The sequence below is a fragment of the Alexandromys fortis genome, unplaced genomic scaffold (genome assembly GCF_014885135.2).
Source record: "Alexandromys fortis isolate MF-2015 unplaced genomic scaffold, M_Fortis_MF-2015_v1.1 scaffold_4, whole genome shotgun sequence".
Lineage (NCBI taxonomy): Eukaryota > Metazoa > Chordata > Mammalia > Rodentia > Cricetidae > Alexandromys > Alexandromys fortis.
In genome coordinates, this window is record NW_026067944.1 from 20,612,419 (window position 1) to 20,638,202 (window position 25,784).

Genomic DNA, 25,784 nt, shown 5'->3' on the forward strand with positions numbered 1-25,784 from the left:
TTAATTTATATGTTCTGCTACAAATTAATTATTATACTATAATCACTTAATTTTTTTCTTTCAGAATTTTGGCACATCAATATTATGATTTCCATAATTACATGCATTTACTTGTGAAAATACTTGCTTAATTCAGGTTGATATATCAAAATAACCATAGTTCACATACAGCAGAGGTTGTAGAGGATGGAGATCTGCTATTAGGCTGCCAGTGCTTTAAGATTCTGCTGAGAGCCTTCTTCCCCTCCATAGAGTTCCATCTTCCCATTGTATCCCAACAGAAAAGAAGCGAGAGAACGCTCTGGGTATCTTTTATAAGAAATTGAAGACCATTATAGCCTAAGAGAGCTCACCATTATGAACTAATTTCTTCCCGAAGACTGTTGCTCTTGTATCACACTGATGTTTAGGACTTCAATCTGTGAAATTTATGTAAACATAGGGCAAATTCAACTTGCTTATTACTCTAATATATTAAATAAAATATACCAATTTACCTACCTTTATGTATAGCTTATACTCTCTTATTAGTCTTCTAAGACTGTTCCTCCTATAACCACACTGATGTTTAGGATTTCAATCTATTCATTCTTTGTAAAAATAACACAAATTCAACTAGCTTATCACCCTAGTAAGTTAAATAAAATAAGCCAATTTACCTAACTTTGTGTATACTGTCTACTCTCTTACTGTCTTTCTGTTTCTTAGTTTAAAAACATATTGCCACTCACTGTGCTGTAACACAGCACAAAGAAGGATGATTTATTTTGGCGTACTGTTACTGGAGATACAGTTCATCATGGCAGAGAAAGTATAGTACCAGCAGCAGTAAGCACCTGGACTCTTTGTATCCACAGTCAAGAAGCAGAGAGTGATGAATGCTTGTACTCAGGTTGTATTCTTTTTATTCTATTTAGAACCTCAGCCTGTGGAATGATACCACCCACATTTATGACGAGTCTCCCTGTATCAATTTAGATCCTTCAGACATGCCTTTTGATTTGTTTTCGTGATGTTTCCAAATTCCATCAGGTTATCAGTGAGTATTTACCATTACAACTCCTATCCTTGACAACATAACCCACACACATCACTTTTAAACTTCCATCCCTTGTTCCAATAAGCTTATGGCCATCTCATAATGTAGAATGCATTTGGTCCAATACCATACATAGTGCCCATAGCCTTTAATAATTACTAAACTGTTTATAAGTCCAAAGCCCAAGTCGCATCAGAGACTCAAGGCATTTTTTTAATTGTGAGCGTCTATGAAAAAAAATCAAAAACAAGTTACATCCTATATAGAACAATATGGAATAAACACTCGTCTTCCAAAGGGATGAGTAAGGACATAGCAAGGAATGATTGAACCAAAGAAAGACTGAAAATCTAGAAAAACCAGCGTCAACCCTGAGGCTCAGTGCCTGCCATCTATTACAAGTGGAATCCTATGGAGTCCAAAGGGCCTGTCTGGACAGCCCCACCCTCCAGCTCTGCCCTCCTGTAGCACCATATCCTCTTCCTTGAGCCTGATTCACTCCATCCTGCAGCTTTCTCGGTAGACATTTCATGGTCCTTGCATCTCTAAATTTGAGGGAGGAAGCGGTTTCACAATTACAACTCGGGTTTGACCTTCATGTAATTGTGGTACCTCGGGTTCTCTGCAGAGACTTTGACACTGCCACATGTTGCCTGGCCTCACTGGCTGCCTGGAACCAAGGCACAAGAGTCATTAAGCCCCTCAGTGTGACACCTTTCATGTGACACAACAGAACTGAAAATACCACCCAGTGTGTTTGCTCTTTCCCCTCCTTAAATGCCTCTGTGAGAGGATTACATGCTCTTAACTGAGCCACCTCTGCAGCCCCATTGCTGGATTGCTTAGCAGCGACGCCAGCAAGCTGACCATGCTCAGTTCAGCAGGAGTTCCAGGTAGCAGCTGTGAGAAAGGAACTTCCCAGAAGAGGCAAACAGCTGTCAAAATAATCCTTTACTCACCTGATTTTACTCCTAAATTAGATACTTGGTCAATAATACAACTTCCGACTTGAATGAGATGTACTGGTCTAACCTGTCCAAGGCAGTAATAGGTAGTTGTAAACTCAAATTATATAGGTCGCATTGGGGTTGAGGCAGCAGTTTCTCCACCTGCATATTTCTCATACCTATCATTTTCATTTACTTTTCAATTACACAATTTTTAAAAGGTCAAGAGAATGCAATAAAGAGTTCACTTGAAGGTAGTTTCATATTAGCACACCAAATCCATGGATGCCATGTATTTCACATGGTGTCTGATGATTCGTGATCTAGAGGCATCCATTTGTTTATTTCCTGACCAAAACAGCTAGAAGCCAAAGCAGATATTAATTATATGTCTGTCATTGGCCTAGTATTATGCAGTATGTATTGTGCTGGTTTTTGGCCAGTGTCATATTTTTTAGTGCAGATTGGTGCAAGTGTTTTAATTATGTGCCGGTTGGAGAACACAGTGTGTCACTTTATCCTCTCATGCCCATGTGCCTGCTGCCCACGGGTCACATTTATCATGTGGTTTTGCCAGTTTGCCACTCTGAGTTGTGTGCTTCCTTCTCAGACTGGACTGCTGGGGCCTGGACCACCCCTGTGTACTCCACAATCACTAAGCATTTGGCCTGAAATCAATGTGCAAATGTTTGCTGAATACCGAGCTATGGCATCTTTTCACACAGAATATTTGGGGATTTGTCAGTTTGTGGTTTTGGGGTGTGTGTGGGGGGGGTGCACTGGCACATGTGTTGTTTTTGTTTTTTGGGGGGTGTGGGGTTGTATATATTACTCTTACCTACTTTTCTAGTTAAATTTGAAGTTGCCAGCACTGGGAGGAGTGAATTTGAGGTCAGTCATTGAAGTTTTTATTTAAACCTTTATTTTAGTACTTTCTCTTTAGTTTTGTTTTTCTGAAATATAGGGTACTTGATGGGTTTCTAAGTAAATATGCAATTGCTAGGATTGTTTTTTACTTGTTTGAGTTAACTCTTCAGTTTTCTGACCCAGAAATTTATAAATACAGTCCCAGAAATTTATAAATAATGGTTCTTTGCAGAACAGATGCATTAAACTTGTGTTTTAGAAAAAAATAGTGCATAGCTCATGCATTCAATCAGATGAAGTGTTTCAAAGAAACAGATTATGGGGTCTGAGTTTCTTATCTCATAGTTATTTTCCAAAGCATTACTGTGTTACAGTTCTGAAGGGAAAGGTATCCTGTCAGTCAGGATCCTAGGAACACCTCAAGGTAATGGCTCACAACAAACCTCACACAAGAGGGACTAAAAAAAAAAACCAGGAGGATAGCTGCCTCTGCTTGGGTGGGAAGCAGCAGAGAACTGAGCAAAAGACAAGATTTATATAGCATTGGGGGGGGGCAGAGCCTTCCAGGGTGGTGATTCGTCGATTTTCAAGTCCTGAGCTTGGCCTTTTTACTTTGTGGAGTGGACACTGGGTCCAGCCTTTTAGGGCACTTATAGTGTTCTGTGGGTGGGCAGAGTTGGAGGTCCTCAGGGGAGAGGCCTGGCCACTTGTGCTCTTCAAGGGGCTTACAATTATACCTGCCATTATATAAAGCTAATTAATACTAAATAGAATATTAAAATTGATATTCTAGTATTCCTTCATTTTTATAGTATTTGAGACTAACAATGGCACAAGCTGACTTGATGTGAACTTTGGAATATGCTTTATAATCTGCTTTTCCAAAGATATTCTCCTACTTAAATACTTGAAATAAAATAATATTTCAATTATCAGCAAACTTTATACTATTGAAAAGAACAAACTAATTCTTAATGGTCTCAAATATTTAAGGATTTCTTTTCTTCTGTATATAATATCATCTCAGGAATAAAAGAATACGTGCAACTTAGGTCAAACTAACACATCTATTTAATCATTAAATCCTATATTTGAATGGGCTCACTCTTCACATGTTCTGCAAATAAAAACCATGAACAGTACAATTAAAACATCATGTATTCCACAGAAGTCCGGATAACCAATTACTTTAAAATTTCACCATCTGCTCTCATTGAAGCGGTAAGACGAGGCATTTCCCCATGCCACAAACCATGATAATCAGAATGTAACAAAATGAGAAATGCGAGCTTTGCCTCTCCTTTCTTGTTTGCTGTGGTGGTTTTTAATGAAAACTTGAGTATACAGACAAAAGCAAGGGAGGCTATACCTCCACCTCTCTCCTAATTGAGTGCTTCTATCCAGTAATAGCTTTTTGCTGCCCTGGGCAGCTTGACTTTGCCTCATTTGGCCAAGCACAGCTATTATTCTAAGAGGCAGCCAGTGAAGTGCCCCAATCCATCTGTTTGCTTTTTCATGGGCTGGTGCTTTCCTTGATGTTGACAGCTGTCTTAATATTCCTGGACCACCTGCCACACAGTAAATACTGTGCTCGAAGAGAGATTCAGTAGTTTTTCCCTCTGGTAGAGTTTCTACAACAACAACAGAAAAGCTCAGCATTTCTAACCTCCCTGTGCATCGTTGTTTAAATGTTTGAAGGATCAGCAGCACTTCCTGTCGACTCTCATGCATTTGAGCACTACAGAACTTATGCTTTGGGAATAGCAATTTACTCACAGGTGACAAGCTTGAGTCTTTCTCCTGTATCATGTAGGCTACTGGACCAGCCTCTTTTGGAAGTGATGTAGTCACAGGAGGTAAAGAACAGAGCATTCAGCCAGTTGCTTCCTTCTGTGAGCTCTCTGGGAGACCCCTCTCCCACATACTCCTCTAGACTAATTTCCCTTCTTTAACCTTCTACATGGCTGTCTTCCCATCCCATTTCTTCCTTGAAGGAAAGCATATTGTCTTACTCAACATGTGCATGGGGCTGACACCTTCTGACCACATAAAATATATTAAATTGTGTGGTACCTGCAGTGTTTAAAGCTTTGTGGGAATCTCTTTTCATGTTGATTAAGGATTTCATACACACATACAATGTGCTTTGATCAAGCCTAGTCCTCATTCTTTCTCTTCCAGCTCTTTCCCTATTCCATCATAACTATTGCCTTTTGAGGGTTCTCTTGAAAGCAAAATCATTTAAACTGAAAATGAAATTTATATAAAATGATTTGGGACACAATAGAATGCAAATTGATAATTTTAAATATTGACTATCCTACCAACTTAGCAAACTCCGTAAAAGCAATATATATTTTTTTCTATTTGCTACCTGGCATTTATCTCTATATTAAAAATTGATAGTATATTCTTTGAAACCCGTTCATATAAAAGTGTTTTAATATCACTATATGTACAAAACAGTGGAATTAAACAGAGCAGTCCTTCCATTGGTTCATTTGGTATTATTTATTATTTATAGAAAGACCATAAAACAAGTACCATACACACTGACATGCACATATAAGCTCAAAGAAGAGGTATAGGCTTAAGGCCTTACAAATAAGAAGTCCGAGAAATTCTATTTGGCATAGTTTACATCATACAGAAACAAATGTTTGGAGTGATTGCAGCTATAAACTTCTAGAGCACATTACAGAGCATATTACTATCATGACAGAAATTATGCCATTTAGAAACAGTTCTATCTCCACCAGTGTTCTCTGCTGACATCTGCAATATATTATATATGTCATATTTTAGCTGCACTTTTCCAATCTTTTTCCACCTTCACGATACATAGCAAACCACAGTTGTATTCATGTCTCGACAGAACGTGTGGTCTTGCATCTTGGGTGTAAATCTTGATGAGTTGCACAATGAACAAAGTGGAATTTAAGTAACAGCTGAACTAGCCTGTGGAGAGGAGCAACTTGAAACTGTATAAATATTCCCCCACAAGTTCAAAGCCAATGTATTCTTCACTCATCAGACCTCAGTATGTGCCCAAGAATTCTAGGACCTATTAATTCTAGAAATAGGATGGAGGAAAAGTCCTGTGGTCTCAATCAACTTAAGTAAAAAAAAAAAAACAACAAAAAAATTAAACCTATTCTTTTAAAAAAAAAAACAATCTTTTCTCATTTTACATAGCTATCCCAGTTCCCACTCTCTTCCCTCCTCCCACTCCCCCAAATTTCCCCCCACTCCAACCCATCATCCACTCCTCAGAGCAGATAAGTTTTCATAAGCTGAGTCAGCAAAGTCTGACACATCACTTTAAGGCATGATGGAGGCCCTCCTCCCATATTTGGCTGAGCAAAGCACCCCCCCTCCAAAAAAAGGGTTCCAAAAAGCCAGTTCAAGCCCTAGGGATAAATCTGGTCCAACTGCCAATGACCCAGCAGACTGCCCAAGCCACACAGCTGTCACCCGCATTCAGTGGCCTAGTCTGGTCCTGTGCAGGTTCCACTGCTCTCAGTCCAGAGTCAGTGAGCTCTCCCTAGCTCAGGTCAGCTGTTTCTGTGAGTTTCCCCATTATGCTCTTAACCCCTTTGCTCATGTTACCGTTCCTTCCTCTCTTGGACTGGTCTCTTTATTTTATTTTTTTTATTTTTCACAGTCATCTAAGAACATGTGACCATCCAATTACATTGCTCACACCGGAGAAGTCTATGAGGTGCCTTCAAACTTAATCAGCGTCACAGTAACAATGCTCTTGTCTCAGCCACTTACTAAATGTCGAGATGAAAGAAGAATGAGTGAAAATGACTGGGCAAAATTGCAGCTCTAAGGTCCTTACAACTCTAAAATTGGAATTTCATAGTGAAATCCTAGAATTTAGAATTCAAGTGTCTATTATTAAAACTTTAGACTTAAGGCTATAGAACATCTAAAAATCTGGTAAATATTGGGAAAGCAAATAAATGAAAATTCAATACCAAGGACTTTTCATATTGTGATTCCAATGCATGTTCCCAGGAGACCGGCTATACAGAAATATTAATGTGTAGACTACTGTAGCATTTTTCTGTTGCAGCTAATTCTGAGAGAATTTGCATTATTTAAAACCAGAATTACTTCTTAATCTTATTGGCTCCCTGTCACTTTTATCCACAGACAGACAGACTCCCTGTTTGCATCTTCCAGGCCGGCACTGAGGTGGAAGGACCATTTTCCTCACCGGACAAGTGGGAGAGGCAGCTGATATTCAGTTAACATTGTTTTGGGGAGACATATTAGGTTCCAGGCCTGGTAGCCAGAATTTTGCTCCAGGTATTTATTTGCTTTTGGATCCCCTCTGGGCTTTCTGAGGAGTAGACCTTTTATACACATTCTCTTCCAAGATAATGTTAGCTTGGGAACTTTTCTTACGCTCTCTAATTTTATCTGATTCTAATCTTTTCTCGTTCTCACACTAATTTCCAATCCAGTTGAGTTGATGGACTAAAAAGCTTCAAAGGAGCAGCTGTGGGGCAGCTGGGAGGTTCCTTAACTAATGCTACAATTCCCTGGGGCTTACCGTTAGCTGTGTAACCTGCTCACTTCTCCCACCAGCCACAGAGGGAGATTACTTTCGTGGGTTTTGTCTGTATAACATTTTTAGTTAGTAAATGCCCCTCCACTTTCTTGGATTTCTGGAATTTGGCTTTAGACAAAACAAAACACCTGGGGAAAATGTGGCCCCACTAGCACTAGCAGCTACACTATATAAAGTCATGTTATTATAACCAGATAATTCATTTTAAACTTTGCTTAACCTTGCAACCTTTGGGGTTGCAGACTACAGTAATGACTGCGCAACAGCAAACTATTTGTTTCAACATTTTGTAGTTTGAGTCATACTTGAATCATATTTGCCTGTGATCAGTGTCATTTTGAGAAAGGATTCTGGGAGTAGTCCATAGGTGAACTAAAGCACACCTGGATAGGGAGTGACTTCACATCTAAGCCAGCTGAAGCAGAAACAAATTGCCGACAGCTGGACAGATGGGACCCTGGCGTCTTCTGCCCAGCTGGCTAAAGCTGTCTTTAGAATGATTGTATATTGGTCCCAGGGCAGCAGGGCACGCGGGTGCTGCCTCTTGCCAGGTGTTTCCACAGACCTTCATTGATGACCCTCTTTTAAAACTGCACTAGCGTGGGCGAGGAGACAACGCATTTACAGTAACTTCTCAAAACTAAGTGGACTACGGGCTGGGGTGGCTTGGGCGGGAAGCAGGAGCCCAGCATCCACAGGCTGCTCCTCCCGGACCTGCTGGCTGCGGGCAGTGGGGCGGTGGCGGTCGCTGGCTCCTCCCGGGGGGCGGGCTGCTCCGGTCGCGGGCGGGAGGAGGAGCCGCACGGGGAGCGCTCGTGCCGGCCGGGCTGGGGAAGCCGCGCTAGCTGCCCGTGCCGACTCCGGCTGCACACCGCAGGCCAGGGCTGCGGCCACCCGCGCTCCGGCCACCGCCACGTCGGGGCCCGCGGACGGCGCGGCCACTCGGGGGACATGTCCGGCGGCCGCAGGAGGGGCAGCGCCCCCTGGCACAGCTTCTCCCGGTTCTTCGCTCCGCGGAACCCTTCCCGGGACAAGGAAGAGGAAGAGGAGGAGAAGCCGGGGACCGGCCAGCCGACCAGCGCGAGTCGGGGCGCCGCCAGGTGGGAGACGCGGGGGCGCTGTTCGCTCCTTCTTGCTTTGCTCGGTTTCCTCCGGTCCCGCCCTGGGTGGCTTAGATCTGGCGAAGTTCTTGTCCCCGGCCGGTTCTCTGCGCGCGCTTCCTTTCCCGCCGCCATCGGGGCTCACCAATCTGTCCCCTCCACTCAGCCGAGGGAGCCTCTCCCCCTCCACGGGTGCTTTGCCGTCTTTAGTTTTCCTCGAAGTTATTCGTAAAAGAGTTGCGAAGATAGCTTCCCAAGACTTCATCCAGAATCCGAAGTCGTCCCAGATTTGTTTACAGTTTAAATGATGCCGCTCTTCCTCGTTCCTATCTCACTTGGGGCATCTGTCTGTGGCGCTCAGATTCTGGGAACCAGGGCTGGAGCTGGCTTAATCATTAGTGCGCGCCCTCTTTCCCTAATCTTTTTTCCTCTACCCCATGCTACTTTAAAGCTTGACATTTTAAAAGATTCGTCTCATTAAAATGCCCGTTTTTTAATCTCATCCTCCCTGAAGGAGGTAACTCGCTCCTTTAAACTTTTTTTTTTTTTTGGTTGAGAAGTGAGGCCAATTTGGGTTGCACCAGAAGAACCTGTAACCCATGTCCTTGGAAGGTTGCCCTCTAGAGAGTTATATTTACCTCACACTAAAGACTTGGTGATAGGCTTCAAAGAAAATGGATCGGAAACAACTGACGGTTCTAGTTCCATTACTATTTAGGGGTTGTGATTTGCTGTTAGTCCTTTGTGCTCCCTGGTTTTCCTAATTGTGAAACATTTCCATTATGATCACCTGTTAGCAAAATACATCTTTCCAAGAAATGGCCATTTATAATTGACTGGTTATTCTCCTTGGAAGTTCAGACGCTATTGTCCTGGTTGTGAAGATTGGAAGTTTCACAGCCCTTGGTGATGGTTTTGAAGTCTAACAAGTCTCACCTGGGCTGTGGTTACTGCCATGGCTGTAACAGCACTAACAATCTTCGGTGCTGTAGAAGCTGTAGGCTCAGCGCCAGGCGGACACAGGAGAGTGGTGGAGAGCAGTGGGCAGGCCAGTTCCTATCAGCCTCCTCCTGAAACCCTGCCTGCTCCCCTGGCCTATTTGCCCTTTTAAGGCAGGCACTCCTCCATTCTGAACTCTTTCTGCTTGGGGCTGACTAATCTAGCTCCTGGGTCCATCCTTTTCCCCTATGGCTTCTCTGACGGTCCTCACCACCCGGTAGGCAGGACTGTGGCTTTTCAGGAGGCAGTTTTGATTGCGCATGTGCCGGCACTACTCATCTGTTTTAGGACAGGCCAGATGTTAAGGGATTGCAGATAATCCCTGGTGTGGGTGTTTAGCTCTTTTATATGGGCTTAAATCTTTCTTTTCACTGATATAAACAAACACAAAGCCGTTATTGAAAGTGTAATGAGACAAATGGAACCACTCAGTAGTATCGTTTTTCCCAGTAATAGAACAACCCTGGTGTTAACAAGATTGGAAACGGAGTCGTGATTTGTCACTGTGATCTGTTCCAGAAAGAAAGGGACATTTTGGTTGTTTCTCTTTATGACAGTAAAACCCTTTAGTGTTAGAGCAGGGTTCACCTTTGTGGTAGTTGCTTTAGGGTAGTAGAGTTAGTCCAGTAGATGTGATGTGGATTAGTATAGTAGGTAGCCATGTAATGTTATCCAAGAAAAGAGCTCCCACCTAAAAAACAGTAAAGACTACCTGTATCATGTCTAACCATTTAAGATTTGGGAAGTGATATTTGGCACAACTTTTGACAAGCTTGAATGATCACAATCTATTTTCTATAAGAAAAAAAAAAGTTTTAAAGAGAGCTGTCTCAGCACTGCGCTGAGCTCCCAAAGTCCAGTTGAAGAGTGGGAGGAGTGAGAATATGAGCAAAGAGGTCAAGACCATGATGGAGACACCCACTAAAACAGCTTACCTGAGCTAATGGGAGCTCCCCAACTCTGGCTGGACAGGGAAGGAGTCCGCATAGGACCAAACTTAGTCCCTCTGAATGTGGGTGACAGTTGTGTGGCTGGGGCAAAATGAGGGGCTATTGGCAGAGGCACCAAGATTTATCCCTACCGCTCGTACTGGCGTGTTGGGAACCCATTCTCTTTGGGTGGATACCTTGCCCAGCCTAGATATAGTAGGGAGAGCCTTGGTCCTTTCTCAAAGCAATGTGCCTTACCCTCTCTGAGGAGTGGATGGAGGGTGGGGTGGGGGGGAGATGAGGGGAAGGGAGAGGTGGAAGGGTTGGGAGGAGGGGAAGAGAGTAGGAACTGGGATTGGTATGTAAAATAAAAAAGTTTGTTTTCTTTTTTAAAAAATAAAAAAATGAAGCAGAAAAAAGAGCTGCTTAAACTTAAATAGCTATTCTTCACCTGTGCCCACAACACTGAGGCCCCTTTATGTACATGGCCTATTAACATCTGCTTTTTTTGTGCGTATCTTGGGATGAAATGGTTTTCCCTGGCTTTCCTTGCTTAGTTAGGCTCCTCTCCTGCCTGAACTCATTGTGTTGGCCATTGCGTGTTTTATTACTCAGCTTACTCATGCCCAAATACAAAACAGGATACACACTTCTTAAGAACAGAACCCCATAGCAGCTTCTTAAGAGCAGAATTAAAAATGAAACATTAATATTAACGAGACTAATGAAAGGCAAGTTTATGACATCATCTCCATCCACAGATGTTTGTTCACTACCAATGAAAACAAAGGCCAGTGGGATACGTTGGGATAAACACAGGGTCTTTGGAGGCTGCCAGGTCTCTACGATAATAACCCACATGTTTTTGTAGTTCTTTATCTTTCCCTGTTTGGAGTGTAAGACAACCTTTGTTTTCACTGTGTGCTTTGTGCTGCTTGGGCTTCACCTGGTGTGAACACATCTTTTATTTATTGAGTTTGCTGCTACTGTCTTCTCATTAAACCTTCAGCAATCAAAGAAGGTTAATACAACCTTTTGTTGTATTTAAACTAATGTGTTAGTTAACCAGATCCTGAAGTGCTTATGCCAGTTCAGATTATATGGAAATGAAAATATCAATTAAAAGTTTTCACAGGGAACTTTTAAGAACTTGCGGAATTGTCCAAGCAGTGGTGGCACACACCTTTAATCCCAACACTTGTAAAGCAGAGGCAGGCAAGTCTCTTGAGTTCAAGGCCAGCCTGGTCTAGGGAACAAGTTTCAGAACAGCTAGAGTTTTGCAGAGAAACCTGTTTCGAAAAACCAAAGACCTCCCAGATTTCAATGTTTCTTTTTGACAGTTGTCATTGTATTGTTCAGCTCAGTTGACTGGCACATAAGACTGGACCCCTTAGGAGATAAAGAAGAGCCTAGTGGGGGCCTTATTACTTAGGTGACTTTAAATGACCCATGAACTGTGCATGTTTCTGTTGGCAGAGAACTTGGGAGGAGGGGAGAAATAGGAACAGGTGTGGCAGATGGTACAAGGGACCTGCAGGAATTTAAGGTGTGTTAGGAGAGGTATGTTGATGGGACCAAGAGAGAGGCATCCAGAAAATTAGGTCTCTAGAGAGAATGGTTGGCTCTTCACTGGGAATTTTTTGTTTTGTTGTTGTTTTGTTTGTTATGGCTCCGTTAAATGGACATGGTGGAGTGTGAAGCTTTGTAGGTGAACCTCTGCCTTCTTACTTTATCTGCTTTGTGAAAATGATTTCTCAAGCTTCTTGCTGTGCCACACGGTGAACCTGTTTACGGGTTCCGTGCAATACCTGTAAGTCAAAAGGGAGCGCACACGTGATAAGACATTTCTCAAGGACTGATTGTGTGCTTACCCTGGGCAGAAAACTTTTGCTTGAGTTTCTCATTTACAGGACAGGCTAACAAAGTGCTACACTTTGAAGCCTCTTACAGTTTTGAAGACACCGAGGATAGGGCATTTCTTAATGGCAGATTCTATTTGTATTTGGGGTGTAACGGTTCTTTAAACTGACTCTCCAGCCCATTGCAGGACGTCTGATGCCCATGATTTCCACCTACCAATTGCCAGTAGCATCTCTGGTCATTTGGCTAACTCAGAACACCTTTGGGCAGGTGGATGGAGGGGGCGTGGCAACACTCCCAGTGGAGAGTGATTTACCTGTGATCACAGGGGAGTAAGAATGTACCCCAAGGGTAAGGACTGAGTTTAGATTTCTGACTTCATTGCTTTGGTTCATTAAATGCCATTTTCTCTTCCACCCTTCAAAATGATAGTTTTTCAACATTATGCTAAAAGCTGTGTATGACCGGGTCATTGTTGCACATACCTTTAATCCCAGCATTCATGGAGGCAGAAGCAGGAGGATGCTCTGAGTTTGAGACCAGCTTGGTCTACAGAGTGAGTTCCAGGACAGCTAAAACTACATAGAGAAACCTGTCTTGAATTTTTAAAAAAAAAAAAAAAAAAAAACCAGCCAGAAAAGCTGGGTATATTGGATCATTCTTGTAGTCCTGGAATTCCACAGGCTGAGGCAGGAGGATTGCTTCAAATTCAAGTGTAAGTTATGTAATGAATTCTAGATTATTCTAAACTATAGTGAGACAGATACTGTCTCAAAAACAAACAAAACACACATTTGAATGAAGAAGCGCTTCCTTATAGAATGGGCACTATGACTTTGACTTTCAGTGAACTGTTAAAAGTATCAGTGACAGAAAGGGAAAGACAGGCTCCCTGAACTGAAGGTCAGGAGTTGTGTCTTACCTTGGTATCTATCGTCTTTCCCAAACACAGGTAAGAGTGAATCTGTGCTTTTTGTTTAGAGTATTAAAGATGTCATCTAGTGACTTTTCAGCCAAGGGTAGCACTTTACTAACCAAGTGGGTTTGTGAAATGTATTTGGAAGGTGTTTGTGCCTGTCTTCACAGCTGAAGGTGTTGAATGACAGAGGTCAGGCAGCTAATGGCTTGTAGAGCAGGAGATAGGACTGCAAAAAGAAAACTCTTCTAATGACCAGGCTGAGAGCTATTGACCTTCATTTAAGCTGAGGTGAATAAGGACCTGCCAGCAATTCATACTTGAAGTAGTACAAAATGCCTACTAAATTCTAGAAGCCCTCGGAGGTGTGTATCTCGTTATTCTGCCAGGCTAACTTGGAGCATGGAACTTACTCTTGGCAGGAGAGAAGTGGTAAACTGTTTGAGTTTCAAGACTCTACCTTTTGTAAGTGAGATTCTTCCACCTCCCCCCAGTTTTCATAGGATGCCTGTGGGATTGCTCATTTGTGAATTCTTGCTGTAGGGGGTCTTTGGGAAAGGATTTAGTTATGCAATCTAACTCTACTGGCATTGTAATCAGAGCTCCTGTCTTTATGGAGCCAGAGATGTATTTTAGCATTTTTATTCATCAGTGGAAAATATATAGAAAGAATAATGACAGTTTGTAAAACAGAAAATAATCCCTCAACAAAGTATTGCATTTCTCACTCAAGGTTCTAATGAAATAGTGGAAGCTTAGCTGTGTAAGAAATGCTAAATAAAACAGAGGTGGCAGGAATGTGTAGAGAGATATAAACTCAACCCGGGCTCCAGTGAAAAGAGAGCTGCCGTGAGATAAAAGGTGAAGAGACTGTAGCTAATTCAAGTCTCTGAACTCTGCAAGCTGATGTGGTTTCTTTGTGCGGGTGTCCCCAGTATGATGCTGCATAGAGAACATATAAAGATGACTGAGTAAAAGCGACCTCAGTATAAACTTAATATGTTTTTAGCATGGGTGACTTGTTTGGTTCAGATCATTTTTTCTTTTTAGAAAAATATGTTGCATTTATTTTGCGTATTTGTATGTGTGCATATACACACGGATGCACGTGTGTGGATGTTGAAGGGCAACATGCAGGGTTCTGTTTTTGTCTTCCACCCCGAAGTCCCTAGGATTGAACTCAGTTGTCAGGCTTGAAAGCAATTGCCTTTACCGGCTGAGCCATATTTCTTCATTAATGTCATATATTGGATAAAAATTTTAATTGGGCCTCAAATCTCACAGCAGCTTTTCCCCGAGTATATTTTGTTTAGTACTGGTTAGCTCAGAATAGTGTGGGAGCTAATATGTGATCATAGCTCCAGCCAGAGGCAGACAGTAGTGTTTTCTCTCTCTCCTCCTTGCCTCTGCAGCCTCAACAAGAATTTACTCATAGGTGGAGCCAGAAAGTGCATTCCTTGAGGACTCAGCGTTCCAAGGGGGTAGTGATCTGTGCACTGAATAGTTTGCCGCTGCTGGAGGACCTGTTGGAGGTTTGCAGCTAGAAATAATTCACCTCCAGTGTTCAGCGGGTAGGTGTTACTAGCTAAGTGGTGGAACACCTCCATCAGGACTCTCCTTCAGTGTTTAACTTCTGGAATCATTTCAGGGAAGTGTCCCAAAACACAGAAATAGCAGTCAGCTTAGCCACCTAGCTATTTTTTTTCCTTTTTGTTCCTGGGCAGATTAGCGATGACAAAATGAAACTAACACTTTATGAGATTCCTGTGCTTGGGGATTTGAACAGATATACTATTTTTTTATTGTGCAGTGTTGGGAGAAGTTTCTTCATCTCTCACACGCATAGGATGGAAGGATTGGGTATCAAATGTCTCACGGTACCAGCAGTAGAATCAGAAGGCAGGTGGTTCTTTCCAAATCCAAAGCCTACGTGATGTGACAGTATTCCCTGCTTTAGTTGGAAAAAGCTGTAAGAGAAGACTGGCCTTGGGAAATGTGTCCAAATGGAAACAGACAATTGCATGCAAGCTAGACGTCTGGCCAGGTGGAATAGGTCAGTGTCTGTACAGTAAAGAATTTATAGTCCTGTGAGCTAGGAGAGGAAAACAAATGTATATATTGTTTGAATTATGAATCTGTATTTAAATATACAAGTCAGTCTCTTTCAAATAGATAAAAAGTTAAAATTATAGGAAGATAGCGTTTTCTGTTTATTCAATAAGCAAAACTCCATTTTGAAACGGATAAACAGGATCCTGCTCCTAAAGGAAGGTTGTGGTTCTGAATGAGAATAGCGTCCGTATGCTCATGTATTTGAATATTTGGTCCCCAGTTGGTTAGAACTGTTTGGGAGGAATAGGAGATGTGGCCTTGTAGGAATTACGTCACTGTGGGTTTTAAAAGCCCACACCAGTCCCTGTTAGCTTTCCCTGCCTCCTGCTTGCCTGTTCGATTGTCAGCTCTCAGTTCTTCCAGCCATCCTATCCTGCCTTTGCTCTGCCCTTATGGACTTTAGCCCTCTGAAGCTGTAGGCCCAGTTAAATGGATTCTTTTGTAAGTCGCCTTGGTCATGGTGTTTTGCCACTGAAACGTAAAAGCAGCTGGCGAGAGTAAATTGATAGCACCACTGTGGAGGGAAACAGGCGTTCCTAGTGATGTCAGAGACCCATCACACAGATACTAAAGTTGGTGACAGGTTAAACTGTTTGAGAGTTTAGTGACTGCAGCACTATTTTAATAGCAGAAATGAAAATAAAAATTAGGTTCCTGTGAATAAATTGTACCTCTATCTAATATTTATACATTAATGCCATGTTCCTGTTGGGAAAGAATGGCAAAACTTGCTTTATGCCTTAAGGAGATGTCTCCAAGGCACATTCAGAGGGCACAAAGCAGAAGAAAGGAGGGGCGGAAGGGGCTCTGCTAGAGGTGTGCCAACTGTTCTCATTGGCTGGAGGCCGAGGTAAGGGCCAGGAAGCAGGGAGACTTCCTTTTTTTTTACAGTTCTTGACACTTAAAACTTGTGTGAATTACCTATTATAGAAAGAAAAGAGACTGGTCTGAGACCTGCTGAACATTTGTCTGTAAAAGAAGAAAATCTAAAAATTACTGACCCAAGAAGAACAGACTACAATAACTTTTTTTCAAATAAGAAAATTCTGGTTAAGGATGTATGTAGTTGTATTGTATACACTATAGGACTATTTGTTTTTCTGTTTGTTTGTTTATTTTGGGTTTTGTGACACTCTCTAAAGGTATAATTGAGATGTATGCATTATCAATCTATAATGTAAAACTGGGTGGAATGGGGCTGGAGACGTGCCTCAATGGTTAAGAGCACTGGCTACTCTTCCAAAGGACCCGGGTTGAATTCCCAGCACCCACACTGCAGCTCACAACTGTCTGTAACTACAGTTGCAGGGGATCCAACACCATCACACAGACATGATTGCAGATAAAACACTAATGCACATAAAAGAAAATTAAAATCTTTAAAAAAAATGCTGGGTTGAATGAACAGATGAAATCACAGAACTCTTTTTTTTTTATTTTTATTGAGAAAAGGAAAAAAAAGTTTCCGCCTCCTCCCAGCCTCCCATTTCCCTCCCCCTCCTCCCATCCTTCTCCCCCTCCCTTCACTCCTCACCCCCTCCCTCTCCAATCCAAAGAGCAGTCAGGGTTCCCTGCCCTGTGGAAAGTTCAAGGTCCTCCCCCCTCCGTCCATGTCTACTCAGTTAGAGGGCATCTGCCATCCACTGTGACCAGGTTCAGTACAGCATAATTGCCTCATAACTCCTAGGCCAGATTTTACATGCCACCCAAGTCTCTTCAGGCTGATAGATATGTAAAGTGAATGTGCTTTGTATATTAGGAAAACTACTATTTCATTGGAAAAGTCATATGCAAAAATGTATCTGTTCCTCCAAGTGTCTCCCCATTTGGGTCCCATGACTTAAAAGTGTCCATCTACAAGTCTACAAGATTCAAATATCCTTGTGTCAGGCAGTCTCCTAGGTTCTGGGAATCCACCAGTGAGCAAGGTGTAACCTAGGTTTCTCTCTCCCTTTACCTACCACGCTGCTCCATTTTTCTTCCTTTCCTGAGACTGGGTATCACTTTTTTAGATAACCTTATACTCACCGGGTAGGTAGCTCAAGCTGGCCTTGAACTTATGACTTTCCCGCCTTAGCATCCTTGGTCCTAGGATTACAGGCATCCAGCACCACAATGGCTCACTTCTATACTCCTTTCTAAAAAATCTAATTACCATGGTGGAAGGCAGTGGGATGTAGAAACAATCAAGAAGTGAAAACCCATTCTTGAGATTTTTTTTTAAACGTGAAATTGCTTTAATTACACACAATCTGTTTCTTCCAGTATTTGTGTCAGTCTAAATAATGCTTTATTATTTACTCATTTTAGGTTGTATCTGTTAACTGCCGATTATGATAGATGAATCTTTACTTATTTAAACAATTATTATCATTTGAGGGATTAAATAAAAATTGAGTCTTCAGATTTTTATTTCTGTGCAAATTTATTTTGTTTAGCCGAGCCCTGTATTATGATTCCTTTTCCTTATGTGACCTTTGTTTGTTTTTTCCTGGAGTAAACTGCTCCATTTTTTTTGTTTTCTTCACTGTTGTTACTCCTACTAGGATGCCCAAACACGTTTACAAAACGTTTTCTGTTTTCTGTCCATATTTCGAAATGGCATTGCCCGGTTCACCTCTATGCCCCCAAGATCTTCTTCCTCTCATCTCATTCCTTCCCCTATCCAAATCTATACCAGCTCCCATTTTTGGATTTCATGTTTGCCTTAGTTAAGTCCCTGGTTATGCAAGATTATGTCCAACAAGAAATAGTGGATGTGAGATACATTTTTTAGTTTTTACATTTCTGAACTTTTTTCTGTATGGATTCTGAAGCTATTTCTCCATTTCCTTTAATTCTCTTTGCTTTTGAGACTTTTTCTAGTAATCTCATGTGGAGGCCTTTTATATGTGACTAATTTTTCCCTTTGTACATTTTGAGAAAATCTAATCTCCTTTCAATCCAGTACAAAGGTGAATAATAGATTTCCTGTAGGCTCCTTTTCATGTTGGCTGTCAATCACTGTTCTTTTCCTTCTTCTCTTAACCGTCTAGGTTGAAGGGTTTTTCCAAAACTCCCCTTTCTTTGGTTCCTTCAAGGCTTGGATTCCAGACCTTGAAGACATTAATTTTTTTTCCTAATTTCATACCAAATGACCGTAGTTTCTGGATGTTATTTGGGATGCCTGTTAACAGTTTCAGCCTTGTGTTTCTTCTCTTAACTTTTGTTCTAAGTCGCTGGAATTTTTCTGGAATTCTTAGGCTACGCCAAAATGACAACTGCTTTTGCAGCCATTTACACCGCGCTAACCAGTTTCTGTCTGACTGTTCTTCCAAACTCTCGGATGTGGTACTCCTCGCTCGTTTTATCTAGTAAAATTTTATCTGATTTCCTGTTGTTTACTTATTCGCTGTTATTTTAGTGTTTTACAAAAGGACAAAAATGAAATGTTTTCTCAAACCTTTACAGAAAACTCTGAGTATCACTGTTTTTGAGCTTTTTATTGAGTAAGCACTGAACTCCTTAACCTTCCCTTGCTCCTTGGGCCACCGTTGCTGAAAGATTGCACAGTCAAGGTCAAAGATTGCACACTTATTGCCTTTAATCCTGGTACCGGTACCCGGAACAGAGGCAAGTGGATCTCTGTGAGTTCAAGGCCAGCCTGGTGTACAGAGCTATAGTGATATTTTATTTGTTTTAATAAATAAGACTTGCCTAAATATGGGAAGGGCAAAGCTAAGCCGCTACTGGTGGCACACACCTTTAATCCCAGGATTTGGGAAGACAGATGCAGGAGGATCTCTCTGAGTTCAAGGCTACCCTGGGCTATAAAGGATCAATGCAGAAACATATCCAGGTGGTAGTGCCTCTCACACTTTTAATTCCAGTACTAGGGAGTCATATGTCTTTAATTACAGCACTAGCGGGAATATAAAATGAGAGGAGAGAGAGGCTTAATCTACTTAGTCTGCAGTCACCAGTCTTGGTAGAAGTAAGACTTCTTTAATGACTTGTCTGCTTTGCTTGTCTGGTTTTCAGGTTGAACCCCAATTTCTGACTCTGGGATTTTATTATTAATGCTACACAGAGCTAGTTCTGGGACAGCCAGGGACACACAGTGAGATTCTGTCTCAAAAATCAAAACAAAATAAATAAAAAAAAAAAAAAACATTAGGTGTTCAGTCTAATTTCTCTGAAACTGTCAGAACAAAGGGAAGACCCACAGTGATGGCTAGACCTCCGAGGTGGCTCCCGAAATATTGGTGATTTCATTGGTTGCAGTGGTTTCAAAAGAAAAAGAAAGGGGGAGTGGTACTATTAGGAAGTGTGGCCTTTTTAGAGCAGGTGTCTTCTTGGAGGAATTAAGTCACCGAGGAGCTGGGCTTTGAGGTCTTATATATGCTCAAACCATGTCCAGAGAGACAGACCACTCCTTGTTGTCCATAAGTCAAGATATTAGAACTCTCAGCTCCTTCCCTAGCTCCATGTCTGCCTGCATGGTGCCTTGCTTCCCACCATGCCGATAACAGACGAAACCTCTGAACTGTTAAGTGAGGCACCACAATTAAATGTTCTCCTTTATGAGAGTTGCCGTGCTCATGGTGTCTCTTCACAGCCATAGAAACCCCAAGACAATGGCCCAGCATTGGCACAGTGACCAATCAGAATTTTCTCTCTCGTAGTTGCCAGCCTTCCTCCCACTGCTGGATATTTTGCATTTTACATCTCAATAGTGGCAACTGGTTAGGTGAGGTGTGAACTCTGCCTTTTGCTTTCCGGGGAAGCACCAGGGGTCATGCTCTAGCTGGAGGTGGCCTCTTGCTGGTTAGTCAAAGTGAAGCTGTGAGCTATAGTGACTTTGGTTGTTGCACTGTTCTAAGTAGTTCGGTAAGGATATGCTTTGATAGTGTGGCCTATATTATGTAACAAGGAATTTGCCATTGTGCAATATTTATAGTTTGTGTCTAGTTATTTCTTCTTCATTGTATTTTTTATCGATTTCTTTTTTTTATGACTCGGCTACAGTACTATATCATTTAAAATCTCTTCTAATAGTAGTTTATGATTTTGTAAAACAGACATTCAATTCCATGAAAATGTAAAATAAAGGCACATTCAGAACTCTGTCTGTCCTCTCAAAGACATGTCCCATCCATATATATATATATATATATATACATTCAGATATTTTTACAAATAATATGTTCTCTTTGGGATTGAAATTTATGTATATCCCCTCAACAATAGTGCTTTAATACTTTCTACAATAGTACACATATTTAAGTAATAAAACCTTAAAATTTAATCCTTATAAAAATGTTAGTTGTACCTGCTATCGTTTGTCAAGATCTTGTCTAAGTATCTAAGCATCTTTACTTGCATAGATTTTGTATTCTGCTGGATGAGAGAAGAATATAAATGGTATAACTTGATACATAGCATGCTTTAAAGTTTAGCAAAAGCAGGATGAAGGAACAAGACAGGACGGAAGTGATGGGTCTAGAGTTAAGGGTCAGAAAGTGTGATCATCAAAGCCTTCTACAGGGTAGCACTTGAGCAGAGAGCTGGACGGTACCTGGGAGCGATGCATCGACACATCCAAACAGGAGCTTTCCAGAGTAAGAGGATACATACCATTCTGAAGGTCCTGAGGATTCACAGTATTGTGCGACGGACGGTAGGTACAGGCAGACCCAACAGAATGGAGGGAAGAGTGTCCATGCTGTGGGAAAGGGGCAGAAACCAGATGAATTAGCAGTGGGGAGACCCTAGCAAGAAGCTGAAATATAATTTAGCTTTTGAATATTTTTCGTGGTCATGTACATATATATTTATCTTGGAATTTACAGAAAAGGAAGGATGTGAGTTGGAGGGGGAGGTCAGCCATGGCCAGGCTCTGTAGAAATCAGGGAAGATACCATTTGGCTTATCTTTTGGTCTCCAGTCCTCCTTCAGGACTGTTTTGAATGGTTTGTGAATGACTATCCTGTGCTAGTATTTTTTTTTTTAGCTTTTTGTGATACTGGTGAGCCAACTTCTAGCCAGCCTTGCACTTAGACAAGCCTTCTCTCACTGATTTGTGCTCCACCCCCAAATGCCCTATTTTAAAAACCAGCTATAGTACCAGTTTGAGAATTCCTCTCAGAGCTGAAGGTTCCTGATGTTGCTTCACTTCTCACGAGGTGGGTCACAGATGTTCAGAGTCTGAAGGGCGTGAGTGGGAAGGAAAGGGCAGTTGTACAAGATCAGTGAGTGGAAGCCAGTACAGCTCCGGCTGCTGGGAGTTTCACTCCGCAGACTGGGACTGAGCTGTAATTATGGGCTTGTGTTGTGGGACGGAGAGGGAGGACCGAAAATAAAGCATCACAGAGATGAGCATCCCAGAAGGCCAGCATATGGAGTAGAGCAGAGCCAGATACGCTAAGGTTGCAGAGCAACCAGATCTCGTCGTACCCATTACGTTTCCTTCTTCCCTGGGTTTTGTTTTTTTTTTTTTCCTCCAAAGATTTCTGAAATCATTCGAATGCCAGATGTTTGAGCTGAAATGCATGCTGTTTGACTGCCTTTAAAATTGCAGCCTCTAGTTACCTTTGCATTTGGAGCCCAGAAATAGTGTCATAAGCACCTGTTTTATGTCCTGTTAATGGTCATTAAAAAAGTGCAAGTACTGCTCTACTGCTGGCAGTCGTCATTTACAAAAGGACAGTTTTCCAGGTGGTTGTCTCTGAATCACTGATGTGGCTGGCAATCTCTTTTCATAGAGGCAGAATAGGGCTTACTAGATGGGATTGCAGGATAGTACATAAACGTCAGTTTAATTCATAATAGACACCAGTAGAACACTGAGCAAAGAGGATTTTAGGGCTTGAAGTGGGAAGCTGTATTTCTATGAAAAAGATTTCAGGTTCATGTACAATGGCCTCTGTGACATAGACAGCCTCTGAGAAGGATGTGGGAGTAATATTTATTTAAGGACCACATTGAGGGCGAAGCTGGTGACTAAGGGAATAGAGAACAGGCCTGGAGGTAGCTCCAAGTAACTTTGAGATAAGGGGCAGTGGACATGTCTCTTTGTTATAATGCACTGACATTAGTTTTGATTTGTGGCTGGCTTCCTGGACATAGTCTTTTTCTTCCTTTCCCTCAGACTAGATTGGTTTGTTTTCTTTTATCACTGACCCTGTAGTTTTAGACTCATAGCATCCTGAGGTCAAGGTGCGGAAACCATCTCATAGTAGCTGGCCGGTCCTGAAATTTACATATTTGTGAAATCATATCCAGGAAGATGATGTTGCTGGAAAGCCTTTTATCCCCGAGGTGCTGACGCTGAACTAGGTATATGTCTGTTTTGAGTTTTAAAGATTTTTATTTCATTTAAACATTTTTGTAATTTCATTCATTTTGGTCATTCATTCTTTCCCGCTATCATGTTTTCTTTTTTTTTTGCGGGGGGGGGGTGATTTTTTGAGACAGGGTTTCTCTGTGGCATGGAGCCTGTCCTGGAACTAGCTCTTGTAGACCAGGCTGGCCTCAGACTCACAGAGATCCGCCTGCCTCTGCCTCCTGAGTGCTGCGTCACCACCACTCGGCTTCTTCAGTTTTATGACCCATTGATCTTAACAAGAGCCACCAGGATGGGCAGCAATGTGAAGCTGTCCAATAAAGCATGAACAAGTCACTAGCACCTGTACCACTGAAGACAATGGCTCTGCTTCCCCCAGGAGCCTATCCGCTGTTGAGAGGTCCCAAGGGATACCTCACTACTGGTGACCATAGCTAGACAGTGGGTCTGTGAAAGAGCGTTCATTACATATCTTTTCTTTAGTCCAGGGAGGACTAGAACATGATTTGGTCACAGTATAATGAATGCCAGATTCTGGCTGCTACTAGATTCATCACAGGAGTTAGATCAGGTAGTAATCTGTGTGGTAAGAAGCAACGTGCCAGGAAGGACAGGCCTAACGAGGCTTCAGTGGGAGACATGGCTTAGTGGTCAGGGTCTAAATCCAGCTGATATTTATGAGGAGGGAGCAAACCATATAGACCTGCCCTGGTTCCTTTCCCTTTCCTTGTTCTGTTGCCCATCCTGTGACTGTAGACCCGTGAGACAGTTTCCCTTGTGCAATGGAAATGAACATGCAGAGAGGGGACACAATTTCAGGCATCACAGGCTGAGAGGAATAAAAGCCAGAGAATATCATTTCTAAACAGAAAAGGTTAGGTGTGGCCAACTTCCCCAAGGACAGCCATTTGGCAGGTGATGCTTAAGTGTGAGGACTTGCCCAAGTGAGGTTAAGTGCCCTTGTTGTTCAGAATGACTGCCGGTGATGTCCTGCCATCAGGGGTTGCCTCATCTCTAGAAATGTCAAAGCATCATCTATTCCAGCATCTTTAGAGCATCTCACTAAACCTCCACCCTCCACTCCCACATCTGTGGAGAAGAGGCTAAGCCTCCATCCTCCGCTCCTGCATCTGTAGAGACAAGGCTAAGCCTCCATCTTCCACTCCCGCATCTGTAGAGAAGAGGCTAAACATCCCTAAGACATTTAAAGAAACAGTACTCAGATCTTTACTAGTTCTGGATTTTTCTGACAAAGCCAGAATCATGAAGGACGAGTGTTATGGGAGTCAGGTAGTGGAGCTCTTTCCTGTCCAAGAATGTCTTCTCCTCCCTACTGACCACGCCCCACTGGCGGGCTCATTTTACAAAGAAGCCAAGCTGTTTGGAAAGCTTAAGCCTAAATATTTGCTTCCCCCCACCCCCAAGAAACTTTGTTCAATAAAAGGCCGCTTTGTCAAGCCTGTCCTCCCTCGGTCCAGGAAGTAGCTCTTTGACCACATGAGTGTTTTTCTGCCAGTGATGTGGACTGCAGTGAGGTGGTTTCTTACTGTGGATCCTACTCTGGGTGCTCATTAGAGTCACAGCTAATGCCGAGTTTGAGCAGCAACACTGCTTGGAATTAACATTCTCTATGAGTTTTCTAGTTAGTATTTAATCTTTGTGCGTCAACACTGACCTTATGGGATTAGTATTAAATAGGGGTCTTATTGACCAGATTTCTCTCTTCCCTATGTAACCAGGCGTGGATTTCAGCTGAATCCAGAGAGGCACTCAATTCATTGTTCAAGAATGCAGTGTCAGAGAGTGACCTCAGCTGAACACCTGGGAATGGGGGTGATTGTTACAATGTAGATTCCTCGTCCCACTTTAGTCTTGACAATAAGATGTTTGTTTTATAAATGCAGCACCCTGGGCTATTATGCTATATGTTCAGAAGGCTTGAAGAAGACAAAGGTTTTTTTTTTTTGTTTTTGTTTTTGTTTGTTTTGTTTTGTTTTTCTTTTCCTTACTGCCACACCCCTAGCGCCAGGGAGAATGCCTACAACGTGCTCTGTATCTGTTGGCTTGGTTAATTATTGGAACCAGCTTCGTGTTTCTTAGCCGTCAAGGATTCCATTATCTTGTTAGAACTTAGTTAAAAACAAGAAAAAAAAGTAATTTCAGATGATGGACCAGAACCTCATGGAAATTATCTTAAGTTTAGGATGCTTAAATATACCTTCTGTTTTCATTATCCAGAAGTTTGTTTTATGTCTAGCACAAAGCAAGTAAATGCTTAAAGGCCACATGTTGGAGTCCTGGCTTGCAGATACCATCTTTATAAGGTTGCTTAGAAATGAGGAGCTTGTATGTTATGTTGACCTTTATATTTGTGCTCTTTTGGTTAAGTAAGAGAAGGCTACTTAAGGATGCCAAGTAACTTGTGTCTGTCTGTAATAGTGGTTCTTGCCCTTTTCTCCCTACAATGAGCTAACTGAGTGCCTTCTAAAAATATTACTGTTGGAATATTTTACATTATGAGCAAACCATAGGAATGGACTCTTGTCTTACATGAAGTTTGGCACTATATGGCTTATGTTTTTGGATCTGAAAGTACCAGTTTTTTTGGGTCTCATCAGCTCATTTTCTTTTTACTACACAGCATGCCAGTATCAACTATTTTGAGTGTCTTTGCTATTGTGTTTTCCCTCCCCCCCCTTCCCTCCCTGCCTCCCTCCCTGCCTCCCTCCCTCTCCTTTTCATAGTCTACGGGGTAAAGATGACAAAGTATCCTTTTACTGGACATAGTTTCTGGGGGAGGGGGAAGACTAGCAAATATGGAGGATAAAAGCTTTATTAAAACCTTCAAACATTTGGACTTATTTCTAAAAGGATGCTGAGTGTAGATAGCTTTAATCTTGCCTTTGCAGTGAGAAAGGTATTCAAGAGGAGTGAAGTCTTAACAGAAAAATTTGGTCATCCTTCTAGGGGAGGAGGAATATTGTCAAAGGTGTTCCTGAAATTAAAGCAATAAGATTCTGTTTGTTTCTGTTTTTTTCTGCAATGTGCCCTGTAGATAGGTGTCCTCTCTCTCTCTCTCTCTCTCTCTCTCTCTCTCTCTCTCTCTCTC

The 25,784-nt window shown here is 42.0% G+C and overlaps 1 protein-coding gene across 1 annotated transcript in view; it reads left to right on the plus strand.

The window, feature by feature from the left end:
• The first annotated feature begins 8,221 nt into the window (after window positions 1-8,221).
• Window positions 8,222-25,784, plus strand: part of Crybg3 (crystallin beta-gamma domain containing 3) — a 111,908-nt gene continuing 94,345 nt past the window's right edge. The window contains exon 1 of the mRNA XM_050148707.1: window positions 8,222-8,535. Coding sequence (XP_050004664.1) covers window positions 8,387-8,535 — 149 coding nt within the window. The 5' untranslated portion in view covers window positions 8,222-8,386. The remainder of the gene's footprint in view (window positions 8,536-25,784) is intronic.